Genomic DNA, 20114 nt, shown 5'->3' on the forward strand with positions numbered 1-20114 from the left:
TTTTTTCCTTTGGAGAGGTTTTTGCTATAGGGCGTGTGCACTCACCAGAAAGACAGAGAGATAGAAAATGAATGAGAAATCACCCCCCAGGGAGGATGGCCATGCCACAATCCCTTCTCCTTCATTCTCGTCTTGGGATCTTGGGCACACACGCACAGGATCCCGGCATGAGTTTAAGCCACCGGGTCCAGGACTTGAACCGCGTTGACTACATGGGAGTCCAGTGACATAGCCATTACGCCAACTGCTGGTCCCCAAATAATGCAATTTCTCTGAAGAAAACAAAATGAGGTAGAAGGTGATGGTAGAAGGCAACTTTAGGTGGGACGGTCGGGCAGTTGCACTGAGATGACGACCGTGGCACATTCTGTGGGTGAAGGGCAGTGCTGAGTACTGGGAAGACACAAGAGTAAGCCTGCTTCTGTTCCCTTGGGAAGCCTAGAGCAGAGCTCCTCTGGACTGTTGTGAAGGCTAAGCAGCCCCGGAAGTTTTTTCCAACTTATTTTTATGTACTGTATTAGATGTGTTAAAAACCCATATGTCAAAAAACGGAAAATTCCTGCATTCTGTGCTGTGGGACACCAGTGCTGCCTGTCCTTCGTATCTTTTATTAACACCTGTCTCTTCTGACAGCACCCAGCACTCCCGAGTTCTCACGTGGCTATGAAGGGGATGATGGGACATCTTTTCTTCTGTACTTTGTCCTCACTCTTTAAGATTTTTCTGAATGGCTTCTCTGCTTTTCTTGCTCTTCTAGTTCTTCTAAAGTTGCATTTATTTCCCTTCATCTCAACATCTGCTGCAATTTGACTGTGCAGGTTAGTGAAAATTTGCCCACTTATCAGTTCTGTGCCTTGGGCAATATTCACTAGCATTCTCCTTCTTGAGATGAATAAGAATCTTTGATTCTCTGGCCACCTATGACTCATTAATGGTGAAGTTAAATGTTTACAGAAAACTCTCATCAAAGCAGTCTAGGTTGTTTTTTGTCTTTTTGTTTGTTTGTTTTAGATTTTTGCCACAGGGTACATGGGCTGCTGGAGAGAGACAGAGACAGAGAGGGGGAAATCAGTAGAAATCCCTTCTACTGTCAGGATTTGGGGAATGCACCCACCATAACTTTCAAGCTGCCGGATCCGGGACTCGAACTGTGGTCAGCCATATGGGAGTCCAGCACCTTAACTACCATGCTGCCTGCCATTCCCAGTAGTTATTTTGTAAGGGTATTTTGGGGGTTGGGGTCAGGTGGAATGGTGGTTAACGGCGCTGGCCTTCCACATCATCATCTGCGGTTTGAGTCATGCACCTGATGGCTTGCTTTCTCATTTTCTCTCTCTCTCTTCCTTTCTTGCTCTGTCCCTCTCTGGTTAAATTTAAATAAATAAATAAAGTTAACTAATGAAATAATTCTAAATAATAATAAAAATTAAAAATAATCCTTTTAAAAAAGAGGGGTTTTTGTTTGTTTGTTTTGGTCAAAATGTAATGTACTAGCATGGGCACCTGGTAGGACCAAGGGACACAATCAGTACATAAGAAAGCTACAAATAACCTAAGAGAGAGCTGCTGCTTTCTGTAAGTCAGAGAAGATCATCAGGCATTCCAGGTTATACTTAGCCAAAAATAAACACTGATACATAATTGTAGTTTTTAGGGATGATGCATGTTTTACTTAGACATGAGTTATCCCTCGAATGTAGGCCCCAAAACTCTAAAAGTTTTAAAAGTCGTGGGGAGAAAGAAATGCGCAGACATTGAAAGGTGGCTGGTTTTACGTTAAACTGACAAGCAGAAGTCGTGCTCTTCTGTCAGGCTCTTACTCTGCAGTGTATTCGGCATAAGTATGGGAGGGATGGTGAGAACTACAGAGTACACTGGGGACCTTGTGTGGGAAGCATCCTAACACCTCGGGAAATAACGAAGGCACAAGCAGGTCAGGAAGACTGGACACCCCACAGGGTAGGGCAGTCTCCTCCCCATTGCTCTAGCCGCGGCTCCTAGAATGCACCACACACTCAGTGTGTGTACTTTGACTGATTCCGAGCTGAGCTGAGTCACTGCAGTTCAAGGCCTACGGCGGTCTTTACTCAGATTGCTTTACATTCTAATAGTATTTTGTGTTCTTGGTTGAAATTCTGTTTTTCTTTGCCCTTCAACTGAAGAGGGGTCTTCAAAGTGTTTATGGAAAACTATATTATTAAGATATTATCCATGGATTTCAAAATTTTTATGCAAAAATGAACTTGTACTTTAATCCCATGAACTTTTTCAAGTCCCCTCTTGTAACCCCTGGTAGTTTATCTCCCTCCTACAGGGAAAAGAGTTACTTGGTTAAGAGACCTTCTCAGGTCACACAATGATAGCTGGTGGCAGGGTGAAGTCTAAAGCTTAAATAATAGAAGCAAAAGTTATTTTACAATAATCTAGCCTAGTTTAAATGTGTTGTAACTTCAAAGATAAGGGAATGGGCACCAGCAGATGGTGTAATGGTTATGTCGTTGGACTCCCATGTAGTCGACTGTGCTTTGAGTCCTCCTGGACCTGGCAACTTAAAACTGGGCCGTGTGAGTGGTGTCCAGGATCGAGAGGAGAATGGAGGAGAAGGGACTGTGGTGTGGCCATCCCCACTTGGGGGGGGTGGGTGATTTCTGTCTCTGTCTCTCTATTTCCTCTCTGCTTCTCTGGCAAGACAACACACCCTGTAGTAAAAATCTCTCTAAAACAAACCAACAAGAAGATATGGAAATGGTTGGCTGTAGATTACACAGCTATCTATACGTGATGGAATAATGCCCCTAAGCCTTGACCTTCTCCCAGCTGCTTCCAGAAGAGGGGTGCCCGAGGGCAACCACAGCCCAGCAAGAAGGCTAACAGGTGCCCTGGCCCACAGGGTCCCCTAGCATCCATGGAATTTGAAATGCTACCACACATTGATGATCGAATTTGTGAAGCCTTATAATGCCATCAGCATAGCTCAGCTGTCCCCAGCTAACCAGGCTTGCTCATGTGGGCTCCCCACCCCTCCGGAGCTGTCTCTGGGGCTTTTCGCTATTTCTGCCCTTGCCTTTTCCAGCTGTTCTCCAGAGGAAGGTTCTCAGCTCCCCGTCACTGTAAGCATTAACTGTGCTTCTCCTCCTCTAGCACTTCCGTCCTCAGGTCCTCAGGGCCCACCCTGGGGTGAGAATTTCCCAGGATCAGGAATTACCTAATGCCCTCCTCCTCCTACTTGGGAGGTGCTTTGTAGACTTGGCATCGCTGCCACCTTGACAGCAACCCTGTAACACACTTAGAGAGAGGTTTTACCAGCGTCACCTCTTCTCTTCTGAAATAAAGTTCCTAGATAATAAAACCTACTTGTACACATAATAAAAATTAGTGACCTGCCACCTGTAACATAAAGAAGAAATTTTAAAAGTCATTTTCAAATGATACATATTTAACTGTAACGCTGGGAGTTCATGATACAACGTGGATGAACCTTCAGGACATTCTGTCAAGTGACATGTGCCACACACACAAAAACAGGTGCTGTGTGATTCCACTTAGATGAGGCCCCTGGAGGAGCCACGTTCATAGAACAGAAGTAAGAGGGGGGTTCCAAGGGAAGGAGAGGGGGGAATGAGTCACTGTTTGATGGGTACAGAGTTCCAGTTTTGGAAAAGGATAAAGTTTTGGAGATGGATGGTGGAGATGGTTGCGTAAACACTCGGAATACACTTAATACTGCAGTTCACTTATTTTTTTTGGGGGGGGAGGAGGTGTTCGCTATACGGCACGTGCACTCGCCTGAAAGGCAGAAAGAGACAGACAGCGAGAAATCACCCCTTAGGGGAGATGGCCACACCGCAATCACTTCTCCTCCATTTTCCTCTCAAGATCTTGGGCACACACGCACATGCGCCTGGCGTGAATTTAAGCCACCAGGTCTGGGACTTGAACTGTGGTCAACTCTGTGGGAGTTCAATGACATAGCCATTACATCAACTGCTGGTCCCTGCAGTCTATTTATAAGTGACTAAAAATGTTGAACTTTAGATCCACCAGTGGCGGGGTGGTTGAGGCAACTGGATCCCACATGGCCTACCTTTGGCACAGTTTGATTCCCAGACATAGCAGCTTAAAAAACGTGCTAGGAGGGGTCGGCAGGTGGCGTCGTAGTCAAGGCGCTACCCACATGACTGGCTGTGGTTTGAGTTGCAGACCTGGCAGCTTGCTTTCTCACTTTCCCTCTCTCTCTGGTAAAATAAATAAGTAAAATTAAATAATTATTTCACAAACAAGCAAACAAACAGGCTGTGTGTGTGTGTGTGCCCCAAATCCTGAGAGGATAGAGAAACGGAGGAGAAAATATTGTGGAGTAACCATTTCCCATGGGGATGCTTTCTCACTTCCTCTCGCTCTGACTCTGCCTCTCTTGTGCCAGTGCATTCACCCTTTGGTAAATTAGAAATAAGTAAATAAAATGTTAAATTTTATGTGATATAAATTTTATCACACAGGTTTTTATTTTTTTATCTTTATTTATTTATTTATTTTGGAGTGGTTTTTGCTGTAGGGTGTGTGCGCACACCAGAAAGACTTACAGAGAGAGAGAGAGAGAGACAGACAGAAAGCGAGAAATCACCCCCCAGGGGGGATGACCACACTGTAATCCCTTCTCCTCCATTCTCCTCTTGGGATCTTGGGCACACATGCACACACGCCCGGCATGATTTTAAGCCATCGGGCCTGGGACTCGAACTGCCGTTGACTACATGGGAGCCCAGCGACCCAGCCATTATGCCAACTGCTGGTCCCAACACACATAGGTTTTTTATAAGTTAATGCTTGGGTACAACTGTAACAGAAAAATGAAAAATAAAAATATTCTCTGCACACACATGTGGAAACTAAAAATAATGACCTCATAGAAGGAGAGAATAGAATAGTGATTACTAGAGGGCCAGCAGGTAGCAGGAGGTTAAGGTGCTGAATCCCACGTGGCCTACTATGCGGTTTGAGTCCTAGACCTGGTGGCTTGAAAATTATGGCAGGCATATGTGCATGTGTGCCCAAAATCCTAAGAGGAGAATAGAGGAGAAGGGTTGTGCTGTGACCATCCTCCCTGGGGGGGCGGGGGGGGTATGATTTCTTATCCCACTCCCCTTTCTTTCTTTATCTGGTGAGCACATGAGCCCTATAGCAAAACCTTAAAAAAAAAGGGAGAAAAAAATGAATAGTGGTTGCTAGAGGCAGGGGAGGCTAGAGAAGACAGACAGGGAAATTAGCGGGGTTTTGGGATAGTAGAAATATTCTGAAATTACATGGTGGTGATGACTGCTTAACAGTCTGAATATGCTGAAAGTTACATTACTGTATAATTTACAGTGGTTAAAATGGTGGATTTAGAGCCAGCAGGTAGTAAGAGGTGAAGACAGCTGGATCCCACATGGCTGACTGAGTGATCTGAATCTCAGACCCAGTGGCTTAAAAAAACCTGGCATTTGTGCATGCATGCCCTAAATCCTGAGAAGAGAACAGAGAAGGGATTGTGGCGTGGCCATCCTCCTCTGGGGATGATGGTAGGGGAGAGGATTTCTCGTTTTCTCTCTCTCCAACTCTGGCGATCACACTCACCCTATAGCAAACTGGGGATTGTGGAGGGGAGAGAAAGAAAAACAGGTGAATGTAATGGTATGTGAATTTTACCTCAGCAAAAAAATATGTTAAAAAATAATGTTGAGGGTTGGGTGATGCTGAAGAAAACAATACTAGAAACTATTGCCGCTTTGAAGTATTTGTGCTTGATGAGGTTTGTTTTCTATACAGAAACAGAACTGAAAAATAGGACAGAAAACACCTATGCCTAAGTTTAGGAAAACTTCCCTCCCAAAAGCCCCACTTATAAAAATAGTGTTAACCACTTGAAGTATTTAATGTTCTCACCTTTTCATTACCCTAGTCTCCCACTATCAAACACTTCAGTAAAAAATTTAAATTTTGGGACCAGCAATTAGCGTAATGGCTATGTTGCTGGACTCCCATGTAGTCGACCGCGGTTCAAGTCCTGGACCCGGTGGCTTAAACTCACGCCGGGCGCGTGTGTGTGCGTGCCCAAGATCCCGAGAGGAGAATGGAGGAGAAGGGATTGCAGCGTGGCCATCCCCCTAGGGGGTGATTTCTCGCTTTCTGTCTCTCTGTCTCTCTCTGTCTGGCGAGCGCACGTGCCCTATAGCAAAAACCTCTCCAAAAAAATTTTTTTTAAATTTTATTGAACATTTCAGAAAGTGTAAGATGGAAGTTTAGTGAGGAATTCACTCTTGCTCTGAAAAAAAACTGGAGTGTAACATGAATGACAAAGAAAAATGGGAAAAGCAGAATGTACTGCAAATGAGACCAGCCATGGCGTTGCAGGTGGTAGATGCTAGAAACATAGGGTGCCTCAAAAGAGCATGAAACACAGGCGGGAGTCCACACCCATGGAGCCTTTGCAACTGCGTTGCGTCTTCAGAGTGCCCTGCTGCGGGTTTAGAGTGTGTCAGTCACGCAGGCAGGCTGGGGACGGGGGCGGAGCCCTCGGAGCCCTCTGGGTGGCCTAAGTAGAGACTCCAAGAAAGAAACTGCTCAGAATCAAGTTTGGTTCTAGGTCTAGTGAATAGAAATGTAAATAAACCAATAGATTAAACACTTCCATTGCTCAGGAAGGAACAGAACAATCTTTGATAACTTAACAAAATATCTGGCTCAGAAAATATTGTTAAAGCCACTAAGTAATTTCAATTTACCTAAAAATCATAGTGCTTTATTTTCTATTTTAAGATGCAGTCTACCCTTAACTTCTAAAATTCAGGGTTATCTGAATATAAATGGATTCTGGTTGATAACTCCTCTAGAACATTTTCTAAATCGTGACCCTGTCTATGTGATGCTATGTCAAGGGTGGAGTATTGATTTATTTTAATCCAAGGAAAATTACTTTCAGAAAAACAGAAAGGAAAAAATAACAAAGGCTTTGAAAGAATTTATGGAGTTAGAAAATGTTTTCAAAATTAGACTAAGTTTCTTTTTTTCTTTTCTTTTTATTTATTTTACATTCAGTCACTGAACATCACAGCATAAAAATGCAATTTCCCATCCAGAATACACTGTATAGTGGCTTACTCATACATATTATCATCAAATAATTTTCTCTCTCTCTCTCTCTATATATAGATATATATAGATATATCCCCTCCCCCGCCCCTAGACTAAGGTTCCTGTTTCTAGGCTTTAAGTTTCAAGGAAATATCGTTACCAGTTCAAAACTGCTTTTATTGAAATTATCAGCTGAACTTTCTATTGAAAGTAGTTAGATTACTTATGATATTTTGTGATCAACAAAATGTTGGGGGAAAAGGAATCGAAGACAATTGTATATAGCAGAGATAGTGTAATAAGAGAGTGGGAAAGGGTAGAGGGTCAAACATGGGGTAAAAAACATATATATACATATGCATATATATGAGAGTAGAAATGGAATATTATTGATTATAACATGCATGATTAAGCCACTATGCAGTTTATTCTAGATGGGAAACCACATTTAGTATGTTGTGATGATGCCCAGGGAATGAATGTTAAGTAATAATAATAAAAAAAAAAGTTTCAGGAGAAAAAAAAAACAGCAAAACTGTTCTTACTGAAATTTTAAAAAAATGCATATTTGATGATTGCAGTAAGCTATATAGCCCCAGCTGGGTACTACTTTATAGTATGTTCATTCTACTCACTGAGGTTTATGCCTAAAGTCAGACTTGGGTTCATGTATAGGTATATATCAGCTGTGCTTGCTCTTGGAAATATTTAGACTAATTAAGTTCATTAGCAAATCAATTAAATGGGGGGAGAAGGCATAGAAAGCAACCATGGATGCCAGAGACAATGTGGGAGGAGGGTGGGACATGGCAGAGGGTGAGGGATAGGGAATCAAGGATGGCAAAACAAAGTATACAAGACATAAGAAATGGAAAATTATTTGCTGATAACATGTATGTATGTTGATGTGCTTGATTGAGCCAATATACAGTGTATTTTGGATGGAAAATTCATTTGTATGCTGTAATGATGTATAGTGAATTAATATAAAAAATAAATTAAAGGAAAAAAAATAGACTAAGGTTTGTTTTAAGCTCTCAGCCACCTCTTCCCTCTGTACGGCCTGGTGGCTGATAAGCTTCACTGCAGAAACGCCTTTTTTTCCAGCCTTAGCTTTTCCCTGTCTTAACAGGGCCATGTGTGATCCAGCACCATGGAAACCCATCTGAATGAAATGGGAAGACTGGTCCTTTAAAAAACAAACAGAACCACCACCCATGCATCCCAGAGTCCTGGCAGGCCAAAGGTCTGCTCTCCACCTGGCCTGCTGCTGAGGCGGTCATAGGTACCGCGCACAGTAGGCACAGCACAGAGCCTCGGAAATAGACGCTGGACTGCTACAGCTGTTAGTCCTTCGTATGCCAGCTGGCGAAGACCTTCTTCCCTTTAGACACATTTTATAGACGTCTTATTCTCAGGCGCAGCTGGTCATTTAACGAGCTAAACAGACATTTGGAGACAGATCTGAACAGTGACTATCTATTGATGGCCATCAAGTCCTATTTCAATGTTCCGTTTCTGTGTGTGCGTGCGCGTGCGTGCCTGTGTCTGTTTGGTCTTAAAGGGTTTAATTTTATGTCCTCAAATCTGTGGAGTTAGTTTTTTCCAGAGTTAGTTTTTATTCGCCTGGCTTGGCTTGCTGGTGTGCGGTGTTCCTGAAGACCTTCCTAAGAGAATGGCCTCCTCGTTTTAATGTACTTTCTTAACAAAACCAGGCAGAGGAGACAAAACTGTTTAAAGAAGAAAGAGCAGACAAAGAAATCAGACCCTCTCATTCAATTCTGAAGACTCCTGTTCCCTGTACTCTGAAGTCAAAGGGTAGTGTAAAGTTTTGATTTTCAACAAACTCTGAGATTATCCATTAACCACTCTGGCAGGCTTTCTACTCCCTCTCTGACCTGCATCTGTCTCTTAAAGGGGCCAGGCTTTTTTCTTTGAGTTTACCTTTTTTTTTTTAAAAAAAAGAATTATCTAACTTTATTACTTTATTTTTAATTTGACCACAGAAGGACAGAGAGACAGACAGAGAAAGAGAGAGAGAGAGAGAAGAAAATTGAGAAAGCAAGCCTCCAGGTAGAGAACTTGAACGGTAGTTGGACATGTGAGGGTTCAGCACCCCTAACCACCACACCCCCTTGAGTTTACATTTTTTTTTTAAACTCTATTTATTTTAATTTGACCAGAGAGGGACAGAGACAGAGAGAGCAAGCCAGGTCTGGGACTTGAACCATGGTCAGTCATGTGGGAGTCTAGTGCCCTTAACTACCATGCCACCTGCCAGCCCTGAGTTTACCTTTTAAACAGGTGTTTTTAATCAGAATGTCTTCTGGAGTTCTGGGATAGCTTTATTAAGTGCTGGTAGGCTGTGTTTTTAGAAATTACTCCGAAGTGCATGCACATGAGCAGTTCATTGAAGCAGCTAATCCCTGGCATGAATCACAGTATGAGCACTCAGAGAACGTCCTGGGGCCAGCAGGTGGCATGGTGGTTAAGGGCGCTGGACTCCCACATGACTGATCACAGTTTGAGTCCAGACCTGGAGGCTTGCTTTCTCACCATCCCACCTCCAGTCTGTCCCTTTCTGGCCACCTTAGTTTCCTCATTGGAAAGTAGCAAGGTGAAGTCAGTTTGAATTCTATAATCACTGGAATTATTTTAGAGCACTTACTATTTTTTCTAGAGAGATTTTTGCTATAGGGTGGGTGCACTTGCTGGAGACAGAGAGAGACAGAAAGACAGAAAGCAAGAAATTACCCTCTGGGGACCCACAGGTAAGGTGTGGCTATGTCGCTGGACTCCCATGTAGTTGACCGCAGTTCAAGTCCTGGACCCGGCAGCTTAAACTCACGCCGGGCATGTGTGCATGTGTGCCCAAGATCCCGAGAGGAGAAAGGAAGAGAAGGGATTGTGGCGTGGCCATCCCCCCTGGGGGGTGATTTCTCGCTTTCTGTCTCTCTCTGTCTTTCTGGCGAGTGCACGCACCCTATAGCAAAAACCTCTCCAAAAAAAGAAATTACCCTCTGGAGGGTGGTGGCCATGCTGCAATCCCTTCTCCTCCAGTCTCCTCTTGGGATCTTGGGTACACACACATGCACCCAGCGTGTTTTAAGTCACCAGGTCCGGGACTCGAACCACAGTCAACTCTGTGGGAGTCTAGCAATGCAACCATTATGTCATCTGCTGGTCCCTACTAGCCTATTTTTTGGATGTACTTTATAAACTTAAAAGGTCTAGGTCCCCTCCTTTCCCCAAAGAGTTTTCTCTCCTAGGGACAAAATGAGTGCACCTGCCTGCTGTCCACCACTTTCCAGCAAGTCTGAAGGGCAGGCGGGTGTCAGAGAATCAAAGTCGTCCCAGACAAGGACATGATGATGGGTGACTAAAATCTTTTTGTCCCCCAAAGAGCATCATTAATTACAGGAACAGTGGATGATAAATACTGTTGTTTTGTGTTGTTTTGTTTTGTTTTGTTTTGTGGGGTTTTGTGCTAAGGTGTGCAAAGACAGGTATAGTTTCATTAGACCCACAGTTCGCATGCTCCCCTGGGCCTGTTTTTATCCTGCTCTCCTGGCCTTTGTAATCCTGCCTTTTGTTTTTTAATTATTTTATTTTACTTTTAAAATTGTATTTAACTTTATTTGTTTTGATTTGAGCAGAGAAGAACAGGATGAGAGAAAGAGAGAGAGAGAGAGAGAGAGAGAAAGTGAGGAAGTGAGAAAGCGAGTCGCCAGGCCTGGGACTTGAACCACGATCGACCATGTGGGAGTCTAGTGCCCTTAATCACCATGCCACCTGCTGGCCCCAATCCTGCCTTTCTTAGCTCTTTGTAGGTGAGTCAGTCAGCTGTCATTTCAAGTCTGCTATCAGAAATCAAGTGGTTTGTTTTCTGTTTTATGGGCCTTTTCTTAAGAGTCCTTAGCAGATCACCTTATTATTCTCCAAAGATATACTGCATAGCTTGCATGCCCTAAAGTTTGATCATATTCTTTATGTAATGAATTACACAAACATTACTTTAAAGATGCTAAGGAAAAAACCCCCATTCCTTTAACAAGGCGGGGTGGGGTGAGGTACGAGGCTTGTGACCGACATGGCATGGCCAAAAGAACACAATCCTAGAAAACAGTGCAGAAGGTAATTACTGGACCCGGCGGACCAATGACTTCCTTGCTGTGCAGGTGTGCACCACCACTGGGTCTCGAGGGTTTCTGTAAACACTATGAAGTGATTTGGGGTTCCCTCCTGCTGGGTGTTCTTCTACTGTGAAACCATTTGGCAAGGAGACACTTGAATTTCGAATGCACTTTTGTCAGATTTATTGGACCAGGTTTTGTACCGTGGCCACCCATCTAACCTTCACAGCTGGCGCTGAGAGCAGGAAACCCTGCCTTGGATTTGCGGTGGAAGAACACCAGGTTCTCCTGGATACCTGACCTCTCCAGGTGATGCCTCCTCTGTAGGGGAGAGGTGGAGAGGAGAGAAGCTAGAGCCGAGGCCTCTCCAGCGAGATGGTTGTGTTCTCAATGTCCTTAGACCGCTGCCTCCAGCGTCTCAACAACGGGATCTGCCTCTGGGCTCTAGTGACGGGAGAGGAATGTGCCTCCAGGTTGCTGGGAACCTGGGTGTACCACCATTCAGCTGATACAGGGATGACCAGAGGGAGGGGAATGGTGGGCTAGTTTGTCTTTTTTTTTTCCTTATATAGTATACAGAATGAACAGTTTAGGATATGAATTCTTGGTTACCTCTGGGTAACAAAATGTAAGTAGGGTTTGACACAACGTGAAAATGGTTTCTGTGGTCCAGTGAACGCTGCTGATGCTTGAATGATGGAAAAATGTTTCAGGAGCAAGGTGTGTTAAAGATGCCAATCAGCAGCAAGGTCTGCTAATCCCCAGAGGTGTGTTGTCCTGGATTAAACAAATGTTTAAAGAACATAAACAAAAGACTGATTCCTGCCCTGAAGACACATACACGGTCAGATAAAGCTTAACTTTATCTTTAAAGTTATCCTTAAACCATCGTCCTACAAAATTATAATATCCCCTTTGTACATAGTGGCCTCTAGCAAAAACTTTGTATTGGGTTACAAATCTGGTTAACATGAAAATATGTGTTTGACATTTTCACGTCTCTACCACATCTGTTTATTATAAATAGCAATTTTGTCCAATAGACACCCTTTCTTTGAAACTAAATTAAATGCTAGCTGTCAGAGAATGAGAGGGGCAGAAATTGCGAAACAGCAGCAGCCATGAGGGGCCTTGATGGGAATCGACCCACCACACCTCGTGGGTATTACTGCCTCAGTGAGGAAGGATCTTTAGAATCCAGACAGCAACACCGCCTGACTCTCTTGCTTAATGACCACAGAAACTTTCTAGTTTGTAGACTTTGGTAGGAGCAGGGAAGGTATGGAGGTTTGATATTAGAAGCTGAAGTTCTTGTTTTATTTAAATAATAATGGCAACAGTAATAAAATTCAATGAACTAGGAACGGCGTAATGTTTACTGCAATACAGTCTCATGTAGTGTCCACAGTTCAAGTTCCGGGCCTGGCAGCTTAAAACTCACGCCAGGCCTGTGTGCATGTGTGTGCGTGCCCAAAATCCAGAGAGGAGAATGCAGGAGAAGGAATTGTGAGAATGCAGGAGAAGGAATTGCAGTGTGGCCACCCCCCTGGGGCGTGATTTCTTGCTTTCTGGCTCTGGTGAGCACACACTCCCTACTGCAAAAATTTTTCACAAAAAAAGGAAAAATTCAGTGAGATAATGTCCCTTATGGTTGAGAAACTAAGTGTCCATGCAAGCATTATTTTTTAAAAAGAATCATTTGATTATTATTGTTTTTTTTTTGTTTGCTTGTTTTTGTTTTTTTAAATTTGCTATAGGGCATGTGCTCATACCAGAAAGAGAAAAAATGAGAAAGGAAAGTGAGAAAGCAAATGTCCAGGTCTGGGATTCAAACTGTGGTCGGCCACTTTGGAAGTCCAGTTCCTTAACCACCACACTACCTGCTGGCCCTGTTAAGCATAATTTGAACTTAACCAATCTACCATCTCAGAAGATCTCAAATATTTCACTTTATTATGTGTTTTAAGAATTGCAAAATAGCTAATAAAGAATAAGAGCAACTTGGCAGATAGGCATTCTTAGTTTCATTGAAAGAATGACTGGGGCCTGGCCATAGCAGCCACATGCTGGACATTGCTGGTGGGCAGCCCAAGGCCACATGGAAGGGCTGAGTTTAATTCCTGGCCTACCCTAAAAAGCTGGGCTCGGTGGCATAGGCCTGTAGTCCTAGCTACTTGGGAGGCTAAGGCAGGAGGATTAAGACATAGCAAGACTTTTAACAAAGCAAAATAATGACTGGTAAATTCAGTCTTGTGAATTTTGAAGAATGTATCTTTAACATTTGTAATAGATCCTTTTTTGTGCTTCCTAAAGTGAATTAATACATTAGAGTCTTGATGTAAATTCCCAGTAAAGCCAGTGAATACACATAATAAAATTTCACCTGCCTGAGATCAGGCCCTTCGTTCAGTTTCTTCAGATTTGAGCTGGAATCTCTCTGTTTTGTTCATCTCACTTGTTGGAAAGTGGTAAGGGCCTGGAAGAACAAACCAGACTGAGGTCACCATCAACAGCTGTCTGACTTTTGTAGCCACAGGTGAATTTCTTAAACATAGTGTCAGCCACACATATAATTAAAAATTTTCTAGTAGCCACTTTAAAAAAATAAAATTAATTTCTCTCATATCTTATTTAATCAATACAGCCAAAATATTTTAACATGGAATCAATATTTTAAAATTGAGATACAGGGCCGGCAGGTAGCATGATGGTTAAGGTGTTGGATTTCCACATGGCTGACCATGGTTCGAGTCCCAGACTTAGTGACTTGCTTTCTCACTTTCTCTCTTTCTCATGCCGTATAGCAAATTCAACAAATAGTAAGTTTAAAAATTATATATCTATGTGTGTGTGTGTAGTTCATTATGACTTCTAAATCTATATGTTTTATACTCCTATCTATATCTCAGTTGAGACTAGCCAGAGTTTTGGAGGCAGGGCCCACCCAGTGACAGCATGGTGTGCTCCAGAAGGCAGCTGACGGTGACACTACAGTAAGAGCAGATGTTTTTGCCAACCCAGGAGTTTAAGCTTTACACCCTGCAGGCCATGAGAGCCATAAAAGGATTTAAGCAGAGAAGTGACATTTTTCATTTTGAACTTAATCTGGTAGCCTCAGGGAATATAAATTGGAAGAGGGGCTCACGCACAAAGCATATTAGAAGGCCGTTGCAATGGCCCAGGTGGGGAGTGATAAGGTCCCAAACTAAGAACCCTGGGAAACTGGACCACAGGAAGTGTGTGTGTAGGAGCTTTAGAAGGTAAAATTATTGGGACTTGATGGCGGCTACTGGATTTGAAGGGAGAGGGAGTACTTTAGGAAGCTTGGCCGGGTTCTGCCGTGAGCAGTTGGGACAGTAGTGTTAATGGGATGGGGGGGGGAGGGCGGGCTGTAAGAGCAATGGGTTCTGCATGGGACAGAATTGACTTTCAGGTGCCTTCAAAACAGGCAGGCAGCTGTGTCTAATTTGGCATGGATGAGTTTGCCCAAGAGAATGCAGTGTGAGAAGCTAATAAGGCCAGGTACAAACACTCACATACCTAAGATGCCAACAGAAAATGTTAGGCGACAGCATGTTAGGAAGTAGAAGAGGGTAGAGGGGCAGCAGAAACACAGAAGGGTTGGAATGGATCAGCAGGTTTAATAATGCTGGGAATAACTGCCCTCCCAGGCCTGCTGGGATCGGGGCTGAGATCAAAGCTGGCCTAATGCGGTTTGCAGACGTGTTTTGTTTGACTTTTGTAGGCTTGATCACACTGTGTTCTGAACTTAAGTTAGGTGCCAACATTTCCACACAGAATCTAGACTCCTGACTTTTCTTTAAATTGGAAAAGGAGTGGAGGTAGACTTGGCCACACTGATAGTCCTGAGTGGTAATAACAGCTGAAGTGTGGGCCCTTTCTCTCCAGGCAATCTGTTTTATCCCTTTATGTTATTTTCCTGGGCCCTGTTGATATTTGAATTTTCTACTTCTGAGCCAAAGACCAGTAGGTAATAAAGGTACCAGCACAGATTAGCGACAGATTAGAGGGCTGCGAATACCAAACTGAGGGGTATAAAATGTCAGCAGCCGCAGCCTTTGAATAAGGGTTTGAGGATGAGATTAAAGCCAGATTAAGGCCGTATTTAGGAGGATTATTCTGGACCAGTGAGAAAGTACTAAATTAGGGAGAACAGTTGCCAGTTTTTTTTTTTTTTGTAGTTATCAGTAATTTCCACTGTTTCTGGTTTATGGTGGATGCTCAATATGTCTTCCATTGAATAGAGTACATTTTTTTCTATTTGATCCGTGAGATTGAAGAAGACAGAAACTTTCTTTCTTTTTTTTTTGGAGAGGTTTCTGCTATAGGGTATATACGCTCGCCAGACAGACAGAGAGAGAGAGAGAGAGAGACAGAAAGCGAGAAATCACCCCCCGGGGGGGTGGTCATGCCACAATCCCTTCTCTACCATTCTCCTCTTGGGATCTTGGGCACGCACGCACACGCATCTGGCATGCGTTTAAGCCACCGGGTCCAGGACTCGAACCACAGTCAACTACATAGGAGTCCAGTGACATAGCCATTACGCTAACTGCTGGTCCCAACAGTTGCCAGTTTTGAAAGGGAAGAGAGAAACAAGATGGTGTTGGGATAGACAGATGGGATTTGGAAATGTAAAATGGAAGTATCTCAGAGAAATGTCATTAAGAACGGCTACTAACTGCCACATGGAAATCACATGGGCCACTGAGCTTGGTGGCAAATTTGCTGAGACTTCTAGAGCCTATGCCAAAGTTTGGTGTAGGGGACAGTGACTGTCAGGGGCCTTACGGAAAGAGCAAAGAAAATCTACTTCCTGGCTGTCTGTGACACGCAGTCTATTCTAAGTGCTGTAAGTGGAGGAAAAGTTGTGGTTTTTGTTTGTTTGTTTTTAAGGGCTAAGTTATCTGGTCATTATTAACTGGGGCCAGGCATGTACTAAGCACTTTGCACTGGTATCTTATTTAATCCTTATAACCACCCTCTGAAGTAGTAACTATGGCAATTTCCATTTTACAGACAAGAAAACTGAGACCCTGGAGGTTTAGAATGTACCTAACGTCGTAAGGCTTAATAAGGGATGGAACCAGGACTTGACTGGTCTGACTCTCCAGAAGATTATTTGTTATGCATTTATTTTTTAGACAGATCTCATTGTGTCACTGTCCTCCTGCCTTAAACCCCTTGTAGTCCCCTTGCTGGGATGACAAGTGTGCCCCACCATGCCTGGCTCCTTTTTAGACAGGGTCTTGCTTTGTTGCCTAGGCCACCTTCAAGCTCGCCATCCTCCGACCTCAGTAACTGGGTCACCAGGATTACAGGCACACGCTCCTGTGCCTGGCCTTCATGTTGGACCAGGAATCAAACCCAGGCTTCCCATGTGGTTCCAGCCTGTGGAGCACACTATCTTAGCAGCACATACCACCATGGCTGGGCCCATAGGCTTATCTTCTAAATACTGTAACAAACTGCCTGTATATCTCTATCTGTTCTGAGCTACACAAATAGGCAGCTTCACAGGTAGAGACCCTGAGGCTTTCTTGCCTTCTTCCTGGAAATTCTCGTAAAACTTATTTCAGGAGTATCGTTTGGTTAGGATCCTCTTAGAAGAAAAGACGCTCCAGAACTGATCCTTTAACTGTCTTTCAGAGAGCAGATAATGTACTGGGTCTCTGGGTGACCTGGAAAAAACAAATTCATGTGGTATGTTCTCTAGCTCATGGCTCAATGTTAGCTTATAAAGTGTGTTAGTGACCCTTTATTGAAAAAAATTGTTATTAAAAAACTCATTTTTAAAAAAGAATTATTTTATCTATCTATCTATTTTAATTTAACCAGAGAGGGACAGAGCGAGAGAAAGAAAGAGAGGGAAAATGAGAAATCAAACCACTAGGCCCAGGACTCGAATCGCAGTCAGCCAGTCATGTGGGAGTCCAGTGCCCTTAACCACCATACCACCTACCCGCAAAAAACTCATTTCTTTAAAATAGATACACGTATTTTTTAAAATTAGTTTTTGCTATAGGGTGCATGCACTCTCCAGAAAGAAAGTCAGAAAGTGAGTCGTCCCCAGAGGGGATGGTCAGGCCACAGTCACTTCTCCTCCAGTCTCCTCTGGAGATTTTGGGTGCACACATGTCCAGCCTGATTTTCAAGCTGCTGGGTCTGGGACTTGAACTGCCAAGTTGGCCCTGTGGGATCTAGTGTCTTAACTTCCATGCCTCTTGCTGGCCCGAAGCTCATTTTTTTTTAACAGTAACTGAATCATGCTCAATATTCTTCATAAGTTTTCATGAAAAATCATCACAGGACAAATTTTATAAACATTTGAGATGGGAAGGTTGGGGTGAGAGTCTGTAAAATAATAGAGAAACAGATGCATTTGTTCCAAAGCGTCAAACCTTGTCGAGGTTTCCTACCATATTTAGTGTGATGTCTTTCTCCTTGGTCTACAGGTGAAACATGTCAATGAAAGATTTCAAGATCAGGAAAATAAAGAGGTCGTTCTCATGTGCATTGGCATCACTTCAGGAGTTGGACGACTGCTCTTTGGCCGGCTTGCAGATTATGTGCCTGGCGTGAAGAAAGTTTATCTACAGGTACTTTTATATACTCTCCCCCCAGCAGAATTAGCCTGTCTGACGGCTCACGGAATGTGCTTATATGCTTAAATTCTTCTGTGAAAATAAAAAATACTTTCTAGAGCATAACTTCTGTAGGCAGTTTTTCAAGGACAAGATCAGTTGTGAATTTGGGTTTTAAACATGAGAAATTGGCAGTCAAACAATAATTTCTTTGTTTTGTCATGGAACTACACCAAACCAAAATGTTTTTTGCTCATTGCGTTTTCTAAGAAGAATGTTTTATTTTTGGCATAGTTCTCATAGTCATGTGCAGATCTTGGGCTTTTTGCACTATTTTGTGAAATGTGTGTGTCTGTGTGTGTGTGACTTTTGAGCTTCTTAATTGCAAATTGCCTCCTGAATTTTGTGGGTTGTGCATAAACAAATACTAATTCTCAGATCGTTGTGGATATTCAACAGGTATTTCGCTCCTTCAGCCAGACGGTGTGCTAAAGGCCGCAGGGTTAAATGAAACATGGGCTGGGTCCTGGGTTAGTAGCTAATAGTCCCATGAGGCGACAGATAAACTAATGTTGCAGCATAGTGGATGACCATTTTCTGCTGCTGTAACAGAATACCATAGACTAGGTCATTTACAAAGAAATTTAGGGCCAGCCCTGCAGCGCAGTAGTTCGGTACTGTGCATAGGGAGCCAGTTCCCACACAGCTGACCATGCTTCACGACCTGGTCTGATGCCTTGGAAGACATGCTGAGTGTATGTGTGTGAGTGCCCAGGATCCTAAAGGCATGGAGTGAAGGGAGGAGAAAGGATCATGGTATGGCCTTGCCCCATTAGGGGGTACTTTCTCGCCCTCTCCTTCTTTAGTGAGTGCATGCAACCTCTAGCAAGTGAAAAGAAAAGAAAGGAAATTTATTTTGCACAGCTATGGAGGCTGAGAATCCAGGAACATGATGCCAGCATCTGGCAAAGGCCTTTGTACTGCATTACCTCGTGGCAGAGGCCAAGAATGTGAGACAGAAAGAGGAAGAAAGGGGCCCAAACTCCTATAACCAACTCATTCCTAAGATAATGGTACTAATCTATTCATAAAGGCAAGGAGGGCTCTCATAACCTAATCATGCCTTAAAGAGCCTTTCTTTGGCCAGCAGGTGGTGTGGAGGTTGGGGAGGCTAGATCCCACTGGATCCAGTGGCATTTGTGTGCATGTCCAAAATCCTGAGATGAGAAGGTATTGGTGTAGCCATGCCCCTGCTCCTCAGGGGTGATTTCTCACTTTCCCTCTCTTTTTCTCTCTCACTCCAGTGAGCACACACACCTCATAGCAAAATTAAAAAAAAAGAAAAAAAAGAAAAAGAAAAAGGAAAAGAAAAAAGTCCTGTCTTTTAACACCATCACAATGACAGCTGATTTCAACATGAGTTTGGAAGTGACATTCAAATTATAGCAGTGGAAGGATGGATATGTTAGATAGACACTGTGGAAACATAGGTATTGAGCATCCAAATCACTGGTAAAGGTCTGAGTGGTGTTAAGAAGTGAGTAGTGAGCAAGCAGGTGGCATGGTGGTTAAGGTGCTGGACTCTAACATGGCTGTCTCAAGAGGTTCGAGTCCCAGACCTGGCAGTTTGCTTGCTCTCTCTATCTCTGTCTCTCTGTCAGTCTCTGGTGAGCACATGTGCTCTGTAGCAAATTAAAAACAAATAATAATGATAAGTAAGAATAAATAATTCTAAAAAAAAAGGCAAGTAGTGGGGCCAGAAGGTGGTATGGTGGTTAAGATACTGGACTCCAACATGGCCAACTACAGTTCAAGTCCTGGACGTGGTGACTTGAAAATCATGTTGGACATGTGTTTGTGCATGCTGGAAATCCCAGAATAGAGAAGAAATTGCAGCATGGTCATTCTCCCTGGGAGGTGATTTCTCACTTTCTCTTGGTGCATGCACCCTGTGGCAAAACAAAAAGGCAAACAAACACAACTCAAACAAAAGACTAGTAGTTATATGGATAAGGAAGGCAGAAAAGGTATTCCAAACAGAGGAAACCACACAGCAGATGTGGAGGTGCAACATGCTATGTTCTATCTGGGAAACTGAAAGGAATAAAGGGAGGATGAATGGTTTGGCTGTGGAGAGAAACAGGTGGTAGATTGGGAAGAGCATTTATGTGCATAAAAGAGGATGAACTCTGTACTGAAATCTACCACGAACTGTTAATAGGGTTTTAGGCAAGAGAATTAGGTGAGATTTTTTTCCTTTCCA

At 43.3% G+C, this 20114-nt stretch overlaps 1 protein-coding gene across 1 annotated transcript in view; it reads left to right on the forward strand.

The window, feature by feature from the left end:
- Positions 1 to 20114, forward strand: part of SLC16A10 (solute carrier family 16 member 10) — a gene marked incomplete at its 5' end in the record, with an annotated part of 172611 nt that overhangs the window by 127719 nt on the left and 24778 nt on the right. Inside the window, 1 exon segment of the mRNA XM_006157003.3 lies at positions 17723 to 17866. Within this exon segment, the coding sequence (XP_006157065.2) occupies positions 17723 to 17866 (144 nt within the window).

This window comes from Tupaia chinensis, unplaced genomic scaffold (assembly GCF_000334495.1).
Source record: "Tupaia chinensis unplaced genomic scaffold, TupChi_1.0 Scaffold000527_1, whole genome shotgun sequence".
Classification (NCBI taxonomy): Eukaryota; Metazoa; Chordata; class Mammalia; order Scandentia; family Tupaiidae; genus Tupaia; species Tupaia belangeri.